This window comes from Dermacentor albipictus, chromosome 4 (assembly GCF_038994185.2).
Source record: "Dermacentor albipictus isolate Rhodes 1998 colony chromosome 4, USDA_Dalb.pri_finalv2, whole genome shotgun sequence".
NCBI classification, from domain to species: domain Eukaryota; kingdom Metazoa; phylum Arthropoda; class Arachnida; order Ixodida; family Ixodidae; genus Dermacentor; species Dermacentor albipictus.
Window position 1 is genome coordinate 144,860,503 of NC_091824.1, and position 17,329 is coordinate 144,877,831.

The 17,329-nt window shown below is 50.4% G+C and overlaps 1 protein-coding gene across 5 annotated transcripts in view; it reads right to left on the reverse strand.

The window, feature by feature from the left end:
* rols (rolling pebbles) overlaps positions 1-17,329 on the reverse strand; it is a 284,667-nt gene that overhangs the window by 118,729 nt on the left and 148,609 nt on the right. For 2 of the 5 annotated variants that reach the window (XM_065432121.1, XM_065432122.1), the window contains exon 2: positions 15,511-15,617. The exons of the other annotated variants lie outside the window; for them this stretch is intronic. In XM_065432121.1, the coding sequence (XP_065288193.1) occupies positions 15,511-15,556 (46 nt within the window). In that variant the 5' untranslated portion in view covers positions 15,557-15,617. The remainder of the gene's footprint in view (positions 1-15,510; positions 15,618-17,329) is intronic. 5 annotated transcript variants of the gene reach the window in all.

Here is a 17,329-nt window from a genome sequence, read left to right on the forward strand (position 1 = left end):
CCAGCGTCTCGATTTTGCTGCCATCTGTTTCCACTCTCGAGATCGTTCTTTACAGGCTCCCTCGCTTCCATCTACACGCGAAGAGACAGTTTCTTCCGACCTTTCCAGTAAACTTTGTCGTTAACATTCCGGTCACTCCTACAGGCAGGACGCCGCATAACAGACAGGGCAAGAGTTCCACGGCAGCCTGTGTCCGGACACGTGTGCGCCTCTCTTCAGGGTGGATCCTTACTTGGCTGCCAAGAAGCAGCCCCAGTCCACGGCAGCGCAGCAAACACGACAGGGCCCCTGGGGCCTTCCCGTCTGCCTCCGCTCGCACTGTCAATCTAGGACGAAGTAGATGGATTCATCCGGGGATGTGCGCGCCCTCTGCTGCTGCCAGGACTGCTGTATGCACCTAAAGTTCCCTTCGAGTCGGACGGGGAGAGTGAGCGAGAGAACGCAGCAGGCGTCCTGCGAGCTTCCAACTCTGTATTTACGACGTCCTGCCGCACACGTATACGATATATGCCCAGAAAACACACAAGCGCGCTGCCCTTTCCTGAAGTACACAGCAAAAGCGAAGCTTCGATGCTGGCATGGCTGGCTTCGACAGAAGTCGCGGTTCGGAAGGGCCCTCTGGCGGAAATTGCCATCCGTCAGGGGCGGATTATGAGAGTGCTAGCCTTGGTGCAGCGTTCCTTCAGTAGTCGAGGCGAAACGATCGACGTTTCTCGTTCGTTTTGAAGCTGAGAAGGAGAAGCCTAGAGACGGCACCCCAGAGGGCCGAAATTTCGAGTGCGTCGCAGGTCTGGCGCGGCCTCGATATGACGAATACGTCGAACCATCAGCAAGAAAATGTTCGCGTTTCGAACGCTATACGTCATGGTACCCTGTGTCTCTGCAGAAGAAACGGTTGCTAGCGTATAAAATGTTCGACTGCTCTCGACCGGAAAGCCAAGGCTCAGCCGGCATACTGAGCCGGGTATACGATTGATTAAATGTTTATGGAACTGGGGAAACACACACACGCACAAAAAAAATGCCACCAGTAACAGCAGAATGAGATTCTTTTTTTTGTTAACATTTGAAAGGAGTTGCCGCCTTTATGGGCGCCGACTACTCCTTTTCGCAGGGCAAGCAAAACAAAAGCGCAAAAAAGTGAAACGCACAGGTGACAGTCAAATAGTTGTCACATTTGCGAAGTTATACCCACAGAAGAAAGTAGAAAGGGCGCTAAGAGACATAGACAGCTCCATAAACGAATGAAAGTGAACGAAGGAGTCTGAAAACACGTACATAAGGGCAGCATTTCTGCACAGCAGGGCGTATAAAAATATATATAGTAACGCCAGACGTGAGCTACACACGTCTGCAATATAACGAACCAGCAACGGCTGCAGGGCTGTCGCTTATTTTGGAACGCTGTTGTTAAATAAGAAATTATGAAAAAGCAATAACTAGTGAGAGAGAGAAAGAAAGAAAAAACTTCAACGTATGGTCGTCAATCTCTAAATGCTCTGACGTCTTGGCGGACGCTCGCATCACTTGCAGGTGCAAAAGGCAGATCAGCGTTAAACCTGACATAACGCGCCAAGGCCCCGTCAAAAACTGTTTCCCTTCTTTTCTTTGCAATCTGCGGGACGACTGGTGGGGAGAGTAGCATAGGCAGTGTGAATGAAAAGGCAGCTAAGTAGCGGAGACACGTGTGCGAAGAGTCGCATGCACATAAATCGGTGTCGACGGCGCAGCGCAGGTTTCCGCTTGGCGATCGCTTCTCACGGGAGAAAGGCCCACCGAAATCGACAAGCTACGAAGGGGGGGGGGGGTGGCTTTAACCACTGCCGCTATGCATCCGATACGTGCAATTATGTTTACCTAGGCCCACGACAGAAACATGTGGGGCGCATAGCTTGCAGTAACCTTGCAAGGCCGGACGGCACTAAGAAACTGACGCGGCAAAAACATCCAAGTGGACTTAAAAGCTTTGGATCCAAGACTGAATTCCCATGGATGATATCAATGGCAAGCGTCAAAAGAGAGTGCCTCATGGGTGCGCTAAAAGGGAGTGCGGCAGGGAAGCTCGGGAGTCTGCGGCGAGGCTCCCTTCCATCCATCACTGCGAACGACTATGCCCGAACGCGCGAGAGCAGCCGAGATGTTTGTCGCTCCTCAGCACCGCGCCTGCATCATGACTGCGCTTGTGACTACGCGGTTTGCATGCACGCGGGTGTCGGATAAGGATACGACTGCAGTGACGACTAACTAACTAACTAACTAACTAACTAACTAACTAACTAACTAACTAACTAACTAACTAACTAACTAACTAACTAACTAACTAACTAACTAACTAACTAACTAACTAACTAACTAACTAACTAACTAACTAACTATAGCATTGTTACGCGAGAAGGTGAAAACGAAACTTTCAACGCTTAGCAGCATACAGAAGCTTGCCTCAAAGAGCAAGCTACAATGTACAGCAAAATCGTAAAGCTCACTGCTCTCGTAACACCGGCTTCTATGCACTGGCAATGCACTCGCCGTCGTTCGCATACAGCGAGATTTAAGGTTTAACATTGAAGCCAACGAAGGCCGCAGTCTGTACGCCTAGAAAGAACGGACATACAATAGCAAAAAGAAAAAAAAGTGGCTACAAAAGGAGGAGAACCACGGCAACTCACACACCATGATGGACACCTCAATGGCGGTGACACATGATAAGTGTGAGGCTAAATATAGGGAAGGGGCGGGGAAAAGGGCGTATGCTGTTTAGCTGGCCTGTGAACACCTTCGCAAATGGAATCGCGGCTAATCCTTAAAGTAGCCACAAAACACACCAACCGACACGGTTACGTCGAAGAGATGTGGCGACCTTTATTCGTCTTTGTTATTCTATACATGCCGTGCCTGTATTTGCGCCATATCTCGCATTCGACTTATGCGCTTTCACTTCTGCGGTCTGCTCTCCCGTCTAAATGAGGCGATTTCAAGCGGTAGTCCCATTTGCTTATCACATTGAACTACACAGCATAGACATTCTCCGGCTCGTGCAGCTCTTCGGCGCTTCCGCGAACACGCAGCTGCGCACAATCCATGCAGAATCCTGCGTTTATTCGCAGATGCCGCGCCCGCGCTTGCGTGCAACGATCCGCGCACAGTTTTCGCTCAACATCGAAACAAACCGTAGCACGAGTGGAAGGAGGTTGAAAAGGAGAAGGAGAGAGGGCGCAACCAGCCTCCTGCACTGTGGCAGTGCACCCGAATCGGCGCCGCCGCCGGCGCAGGTGCAGTGATTCACGAACGGGTTCGCCCGCAGCGGGTTCCCCGCGACCTTTCCCCTCTCGCCAGGGTTCGGTGGCCTTGCGAAGAGAGGCCATCTGGGAGAAATGGATGGCCCCACAGCGGCCGATGCCTCGTGACCGGCACCCATCGACCCGAGGCCCGCATTAACGCAATCCGGGAGACAAACGAGGTGCCGTTTGGCCAGATCTGGGTTGCAGCGCGTGTCAGATCTGCATCGCGCAGCTCACCCTCCGAGTGCCTAGTTATACAACGGCCGCTACAGTACTTCTCCGTCTATTTATGTTTCTTCAGTTTCGCTTATTTTTCGGGTCGCATGCAAGCGCTTTCAAGAGAGAAGCGGCAAGATGCAGAAACAGGGGCACGTGCATGAGATCGCATAACAGATCCAAAGGCCTACTCGCACTCTATTCTGCCGCAAAAGGCTTTTTTTTCACATTGGCATGTCACTTCATCCATAGCACAGGTACATGTAAAGCGCGCTCCATTCCAGAAAAAAAGATTAGCTGTGCTCTGGACAGAGAATAACCTGAAAGAAAACTTGCATGCAGCCGATGAAGGCGCGTAAGAAATTTGCGCGAGAAAACCTTCCTGAAACGAGTCTCCCAGTCAAGTTCTCTCAGGTAGAAGTTGCTCGTTCGCGTCGACGTACCTCTATTTCGATTAATTGCGCGGCTACCGCAGATTCGTGAGCAGCGGTGCAATTTCGTTGGAACTTTATGCAATACCCCTACTATCCCATTCCTCTTTAACTTTCGGATGCAGCTACCGTGTCTGCCCCTGTTCAGTTTGCTTCTTATTTCCCTACTTCAATTTTAACGACTGATAGCAGCGCGCAGAAGAAACGTTGAAGATTTCTTCGAGTCGAGACGATTGCTCCAGCGGCGACGCGGATCCTCGTCTAGTCGACCTCCCTGCCTTTCCTTCCCTTGCTCTCCCTCTCCAAGAAATTTCAGTTTCTAATGGAAGGAGAGGAAAATGGCACAGTGGGTGGTACTTTGTCTGTGTATCTTGGTTTCTGTCGTAGCTCGTTCGCAACCTAGTCGGAGACGAGGGTGGAGAGACTAAACGAGAGTTATTGCGCCTTGATCTAACTAATTGCCGGCGCCTCCATCTAACTAATTGCACACCAGGGGTGCCCTAATCACGCGAAACGGTGTTGAACCGCTCGGCCGCTGAACAGGAGCGTGCAGTGAAGAGTACACACACACACACACACACACACACACACACACACACACACACACACACACACACACACACACACACACACACGTGTGTGTGTTTACGGGGAAGAGGAGACACGCACCGGGAACGGCTGAGAAGACAAAGGACACAGCTCGGTACTGAGGCTCCGAAATCAGCTCGAAACAACCCTGCTGCTGCACGCACACAAGCAGACAGGCAGCCAGACAGTCGAGAGGTGCTGTGCGTGTGTGCGTACTCACGCGCTCGCAAACGTCAAGCGAACGTGTGTGGGCGAAGCGGAAATGGCCGGTCGCGCCGTAATTAGGCGATAAAGGCAATCTTCACCGCGCCACCAGAACACGTCGTAGCCCCGCCAAACATCTCCTTCTTTCCCACCTTTCCTTTTTTTTTCTTCTTCTTCTTTTTCTTTTTGAGAAAGCTGTCGGAACACCGGCAGCCCCATTCTCTCCACTTTCCTTTCTTTTTACAGTTTAAGCTTTCTTATTTTCTTAGTATAAGTCTTAATTTCTCTGTTCCCTGTTATCTCGTCGTCACCTCGACGAGCTTCTGGTTCTGCGACGCGGCACCAGAAAAAAAAAGAAAAGAAAATTGAGATAGCCAGCTTTCTCCAGCTTCCTCGAAAGTGGAGGCAAAGGATAGAGGCTGGAAATATCGCTGTCGTTCAAGCGTGCAGCTCGGAAGCCGCGGGCATGAGAGATCAGACCGTTTTTTTAAAAAAAGAAACAGTCGATACGGGGTCTCTGTATCAGGTGGAAGAGGTAGGTGTAACAGGGCTTCCGCGACGTTCGAAGTACATATGTCTGAAAGATGATCTTTGAAAAAGAAAGCCTGCTACTCCACCATGTCGCGAGGACATCGACCCCTCGTAGAAAATGTACTATATATAGAGTTACCAGGATAAAAAAGACGTTATGAAAAACACTAAAACTTCTCTCTTACTGTCACGAAAGGAGCTGGCTATATTTGTATATCACTGGAACTCCGGCAAAAAGCTGGAGATGTTTGTGCGCTTAACGAGGGTGTGGCATCTCGCGCAGCTCAGTTCGTTCTTGCTTAGGACGTAACGTATGTAGGTAACTAATGAGTCAAGAAAGCAAATGAAAAGTAGGGACAAAAGACTGGCAACCGGGCTATAGTGTAACAAAGGCCGCAGCCTCTCAACATTCGAGTGCGGAAAAGATAGTGAATGTACTATATACCGGCGAAAGGACATTCGGGAAAGGGTTTCTTCGTAGTAACTTGCAGAGGTTCTCAATATCCACGAACCTTGGGTTCTACTAATGTACAATAGAACTGTGTCGACATTATGCAACAGCTGCGCCAAGTTTGGCCTCAAGCGCTTAAAGCAAAGCCAAAAGACATTGTATTGCGAAAGCGCTTATGACGCAGAAGTGCTGCGCAGAAAATCTTTCTGCAAGCAACGCTCGCATTCCTGCAATGCATAATTGCATCGTTCGAACAGGACGCTTCAGTGCCTTGCACACGTACGGAAAGCCTTTCAGACCCGTCTGATCTCTCGGTTCTGAGGCCTCCGACCTGAGGAAAAGAGGTGCTGGTCCGCAGCCTCCGGGACTCCATGTGTTCATCGGAAATTGCAATATTGTGTCATTACATCCTGCCTTTCGTGCTTATGCAAAATGCGCGAAAGGTTATTTAAGAGAAAGGAGGAAACGTCAGCGGGACTTGAAGTTCCGAAATTCGCACCCAGCACCGAGAGGACCATGAAGCAGCCCGTCAGACTCCCAGACAAGCTGTCGCCACCGGAAAGAGAACCGCCGCGTTCGAAAATGCAAGTTGCCCGAGACGAAGAGGCGGTTCTGCGACCCGACAACGAGCCGAAACGAAAGCACGAAAGTGTGCGGAGAGAGCGCGCGCGCTGGAAAGCGAGTCGTGGCGTTCGCGTGTGACGCGCGGGGAGAGCGCGAGACAGCAGCGGCGGGCAGCGCTACAGTCCGGCGGGGGCTACCTGAAGAAATTGCTGCCAGCATCCGGCGTCGCACAGCCTCGCACGGCCGTCGCGCGAGGCAGTGCGAAGCATAACCGGAATTTTTAATACTGGCGCGCGCACGCGCGCTATCAAAGCAAAAGCAACAGTGAGACGCAGATAAGCCAATATAGAGAGAAAGCGGCCGTCAACGTGAGAACAGATATAAAGAGACACACACAAAAAAAAAGCGAGAAAGAAATGGAAAATGATCCGAGAGAACGCAAAGTGGTCAGAGCCTGGCGCGCGCGTGGGTCGAACCGGGCGTCGGTCAGAGAGAGGGGAAACTGTGTGGGCGCCCCAGTCTCGCTGCTGAGGCCGCCGAGACACCTACGCGCTCGGGAAGTCCGGCGGCGGTTTCCTCGGTGGACGGCAGGCAGCAGAAGCAAGCAGCCGGGGCATAGATGCAGGCGCGAGGAGGCCGAGTTGCACGCCCTGCACAGCCGTCGCCACCCTTCGCCAAATGGGCGAAGCAAGACGAGGAGGAGGAGGGCTGTTGAATGAGGGGAGCCGCCAGACGCCTTGAATGAAGCCGCAAGGCCCGTCGCAAGTTCGTTCACTCTGACCGGGTTGCGTGTCCTCTAGCAGCCGCGCCGCAACGACCGCGCGATTTTCGACCTTCGAGCGACGTTGTTCGATTTGCAGTCAGCTATGGTTGCCGCGCTCCTACTTTTCTCCTCCTCTCCCTCTACCTTACACTTTCTCGGCTTCCTCTTCTACGGCGCGTGTCCGTTGGCGAGATTGTTTTTCTTTTTCTTTTCATATTCGCGCTCCTTTAGCTTTTCTACTGTTCTCAGTTTCACAACGGGCGTATCTGTCTCTTCTCGGTCTCGTTATGCGCGTATCTCGCGCCGAGCGGCCGCTCTCGTTCACCTAGAAAGCGAAATAAATAAACAAAATAACGACTTTTGCTTCGCCCTGACTCGTGCGCTTACGTACACACACGCTCTCATATATATATACGTGAGCCGAGTCTGGAATTGAGCGATAGCGACCACGACGAGGGGAGGGAGGTTTATGGAGGGAGCGCCGTGAAAACACTTGCCGCGCGTACCAGACTGCTTTCCTCGGAGACTCGAATCGCAGCGCCGCAGAGAAAAGGGCGAATAAGAAGGACAACCGTCTCTTAGATGCCGGTCCTTCGGTGCGAGCGACCTGGGCCGCGCGACGGCGAGTATACGTATAGTGTACGCGCTGCTACTGCGTCCTGGCGCTATTGAATCGCGAAAGGCGATAGCTTCGATCTGGGCCACACCCTCCTCTTTTCCACGAAGCACCGGCCGTCGTCGCATACGCAGTCTGTCTTCTCGTTCACGACTTATATTTTCCTGCACTTTATACTTTTTCTTTAGAGAGGCAGATAGGGCGGAACGCTGAAGCGAGTGCCCCCGACGGTCTCTTATTTCTTATTCCTCTTGGTTTTCTTTTTTTTTTCGAACGTTGTGTATTCGCGCGTGCAAAGGAAACTTCCGATAACAACCTATTGACGCCGTACTACTCCCGTTCCACCCGGGCTCGTCTGAATGAAGCGAGAACGAGGACGTTTTGTTTGCCTTCATTCAGACGCAGAAAGTGAATCGATGTAAACCAGGTCGCTCCATTTTACGCAAAACGCTCTCCATATTACCTCGCATTATTAAAGGCGGACGCGAAATCATTCTGAGTGCGTCACCGTCCGCGGAGATGCCTATCTGCAGTTTAGACAACAAAAAAGGAAGTGTGAATGAAAAGAAAAAAAGTGACAAAGTGCACGCACTCAGTGCATACAGCCCTTCGCTAATGTTGAAAGAAAAGAACGAGCTGTGAAAAAAAGCTCGGGTATATCCTACCGACGAGAAAACGATGTGAAGTAAGAAACGCTATAGCAGCACTACCAGAGCGCCCGAATATAAGAATAAGTATAGTAATAATAAACAGTTATGCGTGGGCCGCAGCAGACACCACAAATCAGCGAAAGGTGTCACGGGCTTTTCTCTGCGAATACAAGCGTGGCAGGAAATAAAATTAGGCTCTAACCAGCAACCAACCCGTCTAGGATGATTGAAGACAAGAATAGAATAAAAAGAAACGCTCTAGTCACAACTACTCACGTTCCAGACTGCTAAAAAAAGTAAAATAAAGTAAAAAAAGGTCATTTTCTCAGGAAGCCACGCAGGTGCTCGCTTTTTGTAAGCGCCTCATTCGTTCAGAACGCCATTTACTCATTCTCGTCGCTGCAGCTTTCACGCCCGCGGGAGAGACGCTGGGACTGGTGCATACACACAGAACCTCGCATGCTGAATAGCGAAACTATCATAAACAAGTACACGTCGAGATTTAAACAGTTTGCACGGCCGCGGCTGTTTTGGGAGGTATATAGCACGAAAGACGTGCGCACAGGAGCGGTGTGGTGGCCAAAACGAGGGTGCGAGAAAATATTGCCCGCGCCAGAACAAGCCGTGCCGCGTAATTCGTGCCGGATACAAACGGGGTATGAAGAGGCTTTTCGGCCTTAACTCGAACCGCGCGAGATAGTTACCATGAGCGAGAAAAAAATAAATAAAAGAAAACGAAACTGTTCTCGGTAATACTCGCGAGATTCGGCGCGCACCTGTACGAGAGGCGAGCATGAATTATACGGGAATAAATTAACTCTGTGCTGCTAACCGCGGTCTCTCCGTTTTCTACTTAAAAAGAATCTGGGTTGGCGTGAAATATGTTGTGAGGCCAAGTTTAGCCTAACAAAGCCCCCAGATCGTATTTACTTCGTAAAAAAAAAAAAAAAGACAGCTTCGAGACGGACACGACAGGTACGAGATTGGCTGCGGCTGCGTGGTCGACGCTACGGTATATTATATAATGGTCTGAGGATACATTTATATGAGACGTTATCGCACAGCTGTACCGTTTCCGTACGCTTTAGTGGTGCGCTGGTAGATTTAACACGTAGTACACAGCTATACTGAAGCTGTAGTCACTATGTAGTGGTTTGGTATATCCCAAACAATAACTGATATCGGACCGATGTCGCAATAATGATAATTTGTATCACTGTATTCGGGTCTATAGGTTGTTCCTAAGGGTCATACGTAGATGGTTACGTTACGCGCATTCTGCATAACAGTGTCCGCGCAGCAGGGTAGTTATACTTCTACATTATTGTCACATCTACACAAGACAGATTTCAGGCAAGGGTTGGGTCTAGACGTACCGTACGAACACAATAATGTTTTCTCTTGCCTTTTTCGTTCTTTATATCATCTGCGTCCCCGAAAAGTACGGACTAACAAAAAAGAAAGAGAAAAAGAAAAGGAGAAAGGAAACATGAATTCTGTAACATCATATCTAGCACAAACTTCCTGACATGCCACTTTTTCAACTCTCTTTCCCAAGGAGTTATATAAGGCTTTACTATATGAAGCGCACGCGACCTAAAAGCTCTCACAGGACGTCGCACACAACGAGATGTATCGCGCAAACTATACACGCGCTCTGGAAATGAACACGCAGCGCACTCGCTTTGTTCCAGCGCGGGCCAGAGACGGTAGCTGTTGCGCAGGCTCCGGCCCGCTCGCTGTCTACGGTTATTTATTTATTCCAAGAAGAACTCGCACGTTGCGCGTGCACAGTGCAGTATAATGGGGAGGCCCGGAGCACCAGAAGCGGGACGGTCATAAAGGCTGCGGCGCCATTGACGGCGACCTGCGAAGCGACGCACGGCGTATGCGCGCAGCGAGCGCGCTCGCTATTTCGAACCAGACAGCGCAGCGGCCATTGTGACGCTGCCAGCGCCAGCTGCCGGCGCGTGCCCCCTCTCCTCGTTATGTCGCCGCAATCGTGTCGGATGCGTCTTACCGTCCCGACACGCCGTCGGGCCATACACAAACCCAGCCGAGGCACGAACAAAAGAGAGACGCCCCGGAAAACAGAAGGCTCGCGTGTGTGTATATACCGTGGGGGAGGAGTATAGTACGTACACAGGGCACGCATGCACGCCCGCATGCGAGCGTTCCCATGGACAGACGACGCATGCGCCCCGCTCCGGTGACGCTTTCTGCAGCAGACGCCGGATCGCATGGTATAATCGAAACCGCCGCCGACATTTCTTCGCTTCGGGTGCGTCGGCTAGCGGCGGTGGTGCAGTGTCGAGAATACGAGGCCGAGGCGTCATAATTTCTGCCGCAAGTTATGCCTTTCGTACGCTTATACCATAGCGTACTTACACGGACCATGCTACACGCATAGTGTTCGCGCTTACGATACGAAGACGTCACGTGCACAAAAAGAGCAGAAACAGGGCGATCCATGGTACGGCGATAAGCACACACAAGCGCGTCGATCGACCTATCGCCAGCCTCTACCGGAGGCAGCGCGAAGCAGGAAAACGGCAACTGAACAATCAGAGGAAACGCTTTTCGGTACATCCGGAGCGGGTCCCCGCGGCTTCATTGAGCAGGCGCTGCGAAAACCAAGAGCGCAAAGTGCTCAAAAGCGTGCAGACAGCACAGCGCGGGTGTACGTGTCAAACGTCGCTGGTCACATCTCCATGTGCCATCATCGCCGCTTCAAAGTATCGCGACGCCCCAGGAACGACTGCGGCAATACGACTCCGTGATTCGCAAGCCTGCTTGGAGCTGCGTCCTGTTCCTTCGTAGCAGCTAATCGCCATTTCCCAATGCATTCACTTGCGCGGAATTTTCGGGAAGCATCTGTTGTTGTCGATGGATGCTCTCCATCATTGAAATGTTTTGCGCTTGACTCACAGGGCTGTGTCCCTCCCGTTTAAATATTGCTCTAAAAAACACCCGCGTGAGTTCGTTCACTCATTCGCATGTATTTTTTTACAAACGTAAACATCAAGTGTTTCCTCCACATACGAGGATCAATGATGAGGGCTTGTTCAGGCGATAACAGTATGCCCCCCCCTCCCCCCCCTCCTCTCTTCTTGTTCCTTCACTTCGAAACTCTTATTGTCTTGGCTGGTAACCAAGTGATGTTTCTGTCTTGGAGGCAAAATAAATAAATAAATAAATAAATAAATAAATAAATAAATAAATAAATAAATAAATGCAAGGGTCAGGGTAGCGCAGGGGGAGGAGGATTGTAAGCTTGTAGTATAGACACCTCCGTGGAAGCAGCGAGAAAAAAAAATTGCGAGGAACAAAAATCACTCGGATGTAAATGCAGCTAACGCGCAACCACCAGCGCATCGCAGAGACTCGTAAAACAACGACAACACACTGCCGACCAGCGCAGAACAAAGGCCTTCAAGTGTGGAGGGGCCCGCTAGCAAGCACGCACCCCACTTGTAACAGGTTGTGCAAACATCGCGGCTAAGACAAGCGCGCAGGAGCCTCTCTCGGTCGTGCTCGCTGCTTGGCACTAAATGCGGCGAGCTCTCTGGCGTCCCCAAAGGTATTACGACGAGCGCAGCGCGGATGTCTAGAGATGGTCGACAAGAACCACTGAACAATAAAAGAAAATGGGAAAAAGTAAAATAAGCTTAAAATTGTCTCTCGCTTTTTTTTTCTTTTAAGGTTCTTGCCTCAATATCAGCACGCAGCCTTGTCCATTCCACCAAGCGTGCTGCTTCGAAGACAACATAAAGGCACAACAACGTAACCCAGTGGAAACCACGGAGAAAAAGAAGTAAAGAAACGGCGAGCGCAGGCTACGCCGCGGCATACACCATATTTGTCTCGTAAAAACGAACAAGCAAGAAAAAAAAAGAAAGAAAGAAAGAAAGGAAAGAAAAAAAAAGAAAGACGGAAACTTGAGCACGAGAGTGGACATACCTTGGCCACTCGCAGTGTACTGGTCCACCCGTGGCCTCTCCTGTTGATATTTTTTTTATATACACCCAATTCTAATTTTCCTCCTTTTCTTTTTTTCCCCCACCACTTTTCTTTAGGGAGTGGCTGGCTTCGAAACTCCTCGTTACCAAACGGGCAGCGGACATCTCGAACGCCACTCGCTAAAGCGTCACTCCTCGAATCCGCCGGGATTCCCGTGAAAACGGCCAGCCGTGGAAAAGGAGATCCGTTGGGGCGCGAGGACGCAGTGCCTCGAAAAAGAAAACAAGCGCAGGACCGGGCGGTGTCCGTACAGCCAATCGGCGTCGTAAAAATAAATATAATCGAGGAAAAGTTACGACACGCGGAGACGGGGGAGACTTGGAAGAGAGCTCGCAGCAGCTTCCTAACAAGACTGGCGTCCGACAATGGAGAGCCGCTCCGTGCATTCAGCACATACGCCAGCAGTACCGAGTTGGTCTACATCCTATCCCCCATCGCTCGCTCCTCACAAATTGAGTTCCTCCAGAGAGCTTTTCCTGCCCAGCACCGCGTTCTCTCTCTGCGGAGCCGCCGCACCGCGCCCGTGAACGCACGCGGGCGGCCGCTCCTGAAAGTGCGCTTTGTGCCGGTGCACCTAGCGTGTGCGGCAAAGTCCAACCCCCGGCATACGGCCGCTCTTTTTCATTCTTCCTTCTCTCTCTCTTTCCTGAGTCTCGGCGAGGGGGAGAGACTGAGTGGAAAACAGGCCGCATACACAATCACTCTACACACACGCACGCACAACGAGTGTTTTGCATGTGCGGGACAAAACAGTAGCGCCCCGGCGTGGGGAAATTCGCGGGGAAACAAAGAAGCCGCGGGCGCAGAAGAAAAGCGGAGTTCCGGGGGAGTAAGAAAGACGAGGAAGGAAAGCCTCGTTGACGGGAGCGCGAAATGTGGGGAGGGTAGGAAGGGATCATTGTTTTTAGATCAGGCGCTGGGAAAAACGCCGCGCTCGCCGAGCACAGGCGGCGGCGGCGGCAGCGGCGCGGAACGGCACTGTATTCCGGGCACACTTTGAACAACGAAGTTTTGGCGAGTGCGAACAGTTTTCGGTGTGTTTACAATTCGGGAGGAGGGTAGTAGCACTTGTAGTACGGCGCTCGCCGAGGGGCTACTTAGGTGCGACTCACGGCGCGAATTTATTCGGGGGATCCTCCCGAGTGCTTCGCGCGCGCTCTAGCGCCATCGCTCATTCATATTCCGTTCATCCTTGGTTTGTTTTTCACCTAACGAGAACCTTGCCCTAGGTATAGTGCGCTCTTACGCGGACTTTCCTATCTCATTTGACTCTGAGCAGACGCGCAGGGGAAGGAAAACAGAAAAGACGCGCAATTTTACGTCGGTTCCTGGAAATTGCGTGGTGAGGATAAAAAAAAAGTTGGTTGAGCTTCCGGGCGAAGGTGTTTCGCAAACGAACTCTCTGCTATTTCACCTGTTTTTATTTATTTTTGCTATATTTGGGGTAAACTTCCGGAGATGTACGGAGGATATCCGGAGATGGAGACGAAACATAAGAGAGTGGCGAAGTACGCATGCACGACCTACAGTGCTTTATTTTTCTTTCGTTGTCGATTTCGCATGGTTACACGCAAGAGCGCGCTAAACTTCAACTAACTTTACTTGCGACTCAACCAGCGATACTTAAACAAACAACGAAACAAAACAAAAGAAGCAAATAGTCAATAAATTACTAGTTTCGGTAACTGTTTACCTTTACACGGTAACTGCGAGCAGCAGTTATAAGACCTTAACTTCTCGACACATTCAAAAACATGGAAGCGATCTTAAAGATGGAACCCCGTGGCACGACTAGAAAACTGTGAGTGGACTCTAGATCCAGCTTCAACACTCTTTCAGACGATCCTTTTAACTGCTTTTCCGTTTGTATGCCCCGTAATGTTTCAAATTTATGTGATGTCCGATTTACGTAAACCATTGCTATAGTCAAACAGGAGTGTTCGCTGTGTGCCATACGCAGCATTAGGCTTCACACAGATACAGAAATAACGAATTTCGCCTCCCTATTAATTGCGTTCATACTGGACACTTTTGGACGTGGGTCAACGACGTAACAAGGTACTTATTATCTGCTTGAAACCGCAATGTGGCCCTGGCATAGTGGTTCAAACTCTCGGCTTGAAACCTTATAATGGGTGGTTCGTTGTAAGTATACATATAATCCAATATGTTCTTTACCATTTTGAGCCTAAGTGACGAACACAATCATCCTATTTCTAGCACATAACTGCTTTTCTTAGTGAGGTAATCGGCGAGTGATGTTTTTTTACGGGCAGTTGCGTTGCCATGTCGGAACATGCCTTGAAACTTTTTTATAGTCGAGATGACAGTATTCTCCTTAAAAAAAAGACTGTAACAAGTTACGAGATGGTTGAGAACTCTCCCCCCCCCCCCGCCAATTAATATCGCGGTTAAGTTATAGTTGTGCATTGCTGCTTAGCTGAGACGCAATAAAGAGAAATGGACAAACTTCGAATAATGTTTAAGATAGATTTTTACAAAAACCGAGGCTATATACACAATCCAATCGTGCTAAATACTTAATGCACAATTATTGCACGTAGTTCCACACGTGCAGGACGACAAATCTATCTCCAGTATTTCTTTTGCGTGTTTTCTACTTACAGAGACTAAAATGCCATTTTGAGCCGTTACAACGTGACTACACAAGAACGACCAGCCGGTACCCAACGTGCATGGGCGTCTTCAAAGCGCATTTATAACATGCGTTGCCTCCCAGATCACAAGCCTGTGAATGTCCTCGGAATGTGTTCCCACCTTTCGTCACAAACTGGAAAACTGAACGGGCATTACCACTGAAGACAGTAGTTATCTATGGGCACATTTTTTATAGCAGCTTCTTGTTAGGTTAGTTGGTGTCAGAGTTTCATCATACGCACCTAACAAACGCCGCGATAAACACAAGGAGCTACGCACCTCCGTGGTCGCGTGTCAGTTTCGTGGCAAAAGAACGTGCTGCTGAAAGCAGTGATTCCGTCACCTCATCACTTTACACTTTATCACTTTCAGATCGACTTTACAGTCACCTACAGATCACTTACAGTCACTTATCACTTTACAGATGGACTAGAAGCCACCGTAGCATGAACGTGTGATGTTGTCAGTCGTTGTGCATCGCGGCTATGGCGCGGTCAGAAAGACTCGAAGGGAACATTGGCCGCTAGGGGCAAAACTCACCGTTGTACCACTGATGGTAGATCGGGTCATCGCGGTGCGAGGACATGGCGGTGACGGCCGCGCCTCAGGAGGCGCCCACGGGCTCAGACTGTGCGAGGACACCGCACCTGGCATAATGGGACAGGCAGCATGCGCCGCGAACCAGTGGTTAGTGCCAGGCCACACACAACGTGCTGTCGGTTATGTACAATAGCTCAAACGCACGCACGCACGCACGCACGCACGCACGCACGCACGCACGCACGCACGCACGCACGCACGCACGCACGCACACACACACACACACACACACACACACACACACACACACACACACACACACACACACACACACACACACACACACACACACACACACACACACACACACACACACACACACACACACACACATGCACTAAAACCAGCTCAATGTGCACTTAGTAGGGTGGCAGAACGTGCTAGTCGGTAGTTCACTCTTAAACTACCTACCAGGGAACAGTCTTCGTGAGCAACCGATCCGTGCGATAATTGGAACATTAAAGAGCTCAGTTCTATTAATCGTGTTGGCATGTGCGGCTGGCCATTGCGAAAGTTCATATTGCTTTGTTTTTTACCCGTTTACAGCATTTCTTGCTTCTGTGCTCACAATATTTTTGTAAACTCGCATAAAAAATGCACATCGCAAAAAGCAAAACAAAAAGGCAAGAGAGAGAGCTGTAAGTTAGCACTCGCGTTTGGATTTTATCGTTCTTGTGCCCGCCTAGCGCTATACGAACCTCCTCGGCAAGGAACAATGCGCTCGCACTTCAAGAACTTGAAGAGCTACACAGAGTACGGGCATTATAACGCGGCGCTACACCTCCTGCCCTTTCATGTTGAGCTCGCAAAAGACATCGAAGTACTATAACCGCGCCTTCGTGACGCCGTAGAAGCATTGGGGTGGGATTAACAGTCTGCTGTGGTCACTGGAACGCTATAGCGTACACTGTTCAAGTGCCCACTTCTGCACATTCCCGACTACGCATGCGCGGTTGGTGCATAACGGAAGCCGGTTGCGACAGAGTACGCTAGCACACTCGAGCGGGTTATAGTAGTAAATGTTTCTACCGATTCTTTTGTGCTGGCGGAGGGGTTACAAACATTTAGCCAGTTTTTTGAACGCGCTAGCGGTTCACAAAACAGTGTATCTTTCACTTTCACTGTATATCCCTTTTTTGCAGCTCGTAAAGGCACGCTTGCGACGGCGGGTAAACAGACCGCAAAGAGCTACTGTTTAGCTATACGTAATGAGTTATAGCTAACCCAGTCGATACCAGTTTCGCAAGGTGATGTGCTAAAGCGAATCCCCTGCCCCTTCTCTCAGCTCGGGCATTCCCTTATCAGTCACCGAACTCCAAACAAGCACTCTGCCAGCAAGCCCTTCTCTTCCAGAACAAACAAAGACGGAGTTGCTTTTCTTATTTTCCTCGGCGGCTACACATCATGGCCGCGCGCACGACATCTACACGAAGGCAAGCCATTTTTCCAGCGTTCCGCACGCATCTCCCGGCGCAACCGGTTCACTCAATCACTCGTAATTTCTCGAGGCTCTTCTCCAACTATTCATTCCCGCCTTTCATGCCACAGACAAAAGAGCGCATACGCCAATGGACCTTCCTACAACACAGTCGATATCGCGAAGCCCTACAGTACATCAGAGAAAGCGCTTCCCATTGTTCGCGGACCCAATAAGTCAGCAGGCCCGCCACGCTTCCACGCGCTCTCTTCTCCGAGGCGTCGTAATGGTGAACTGCCGCGCCGCATAGGAGTCGTCGTCGGGGAAGCAGCTCGAAGAAAA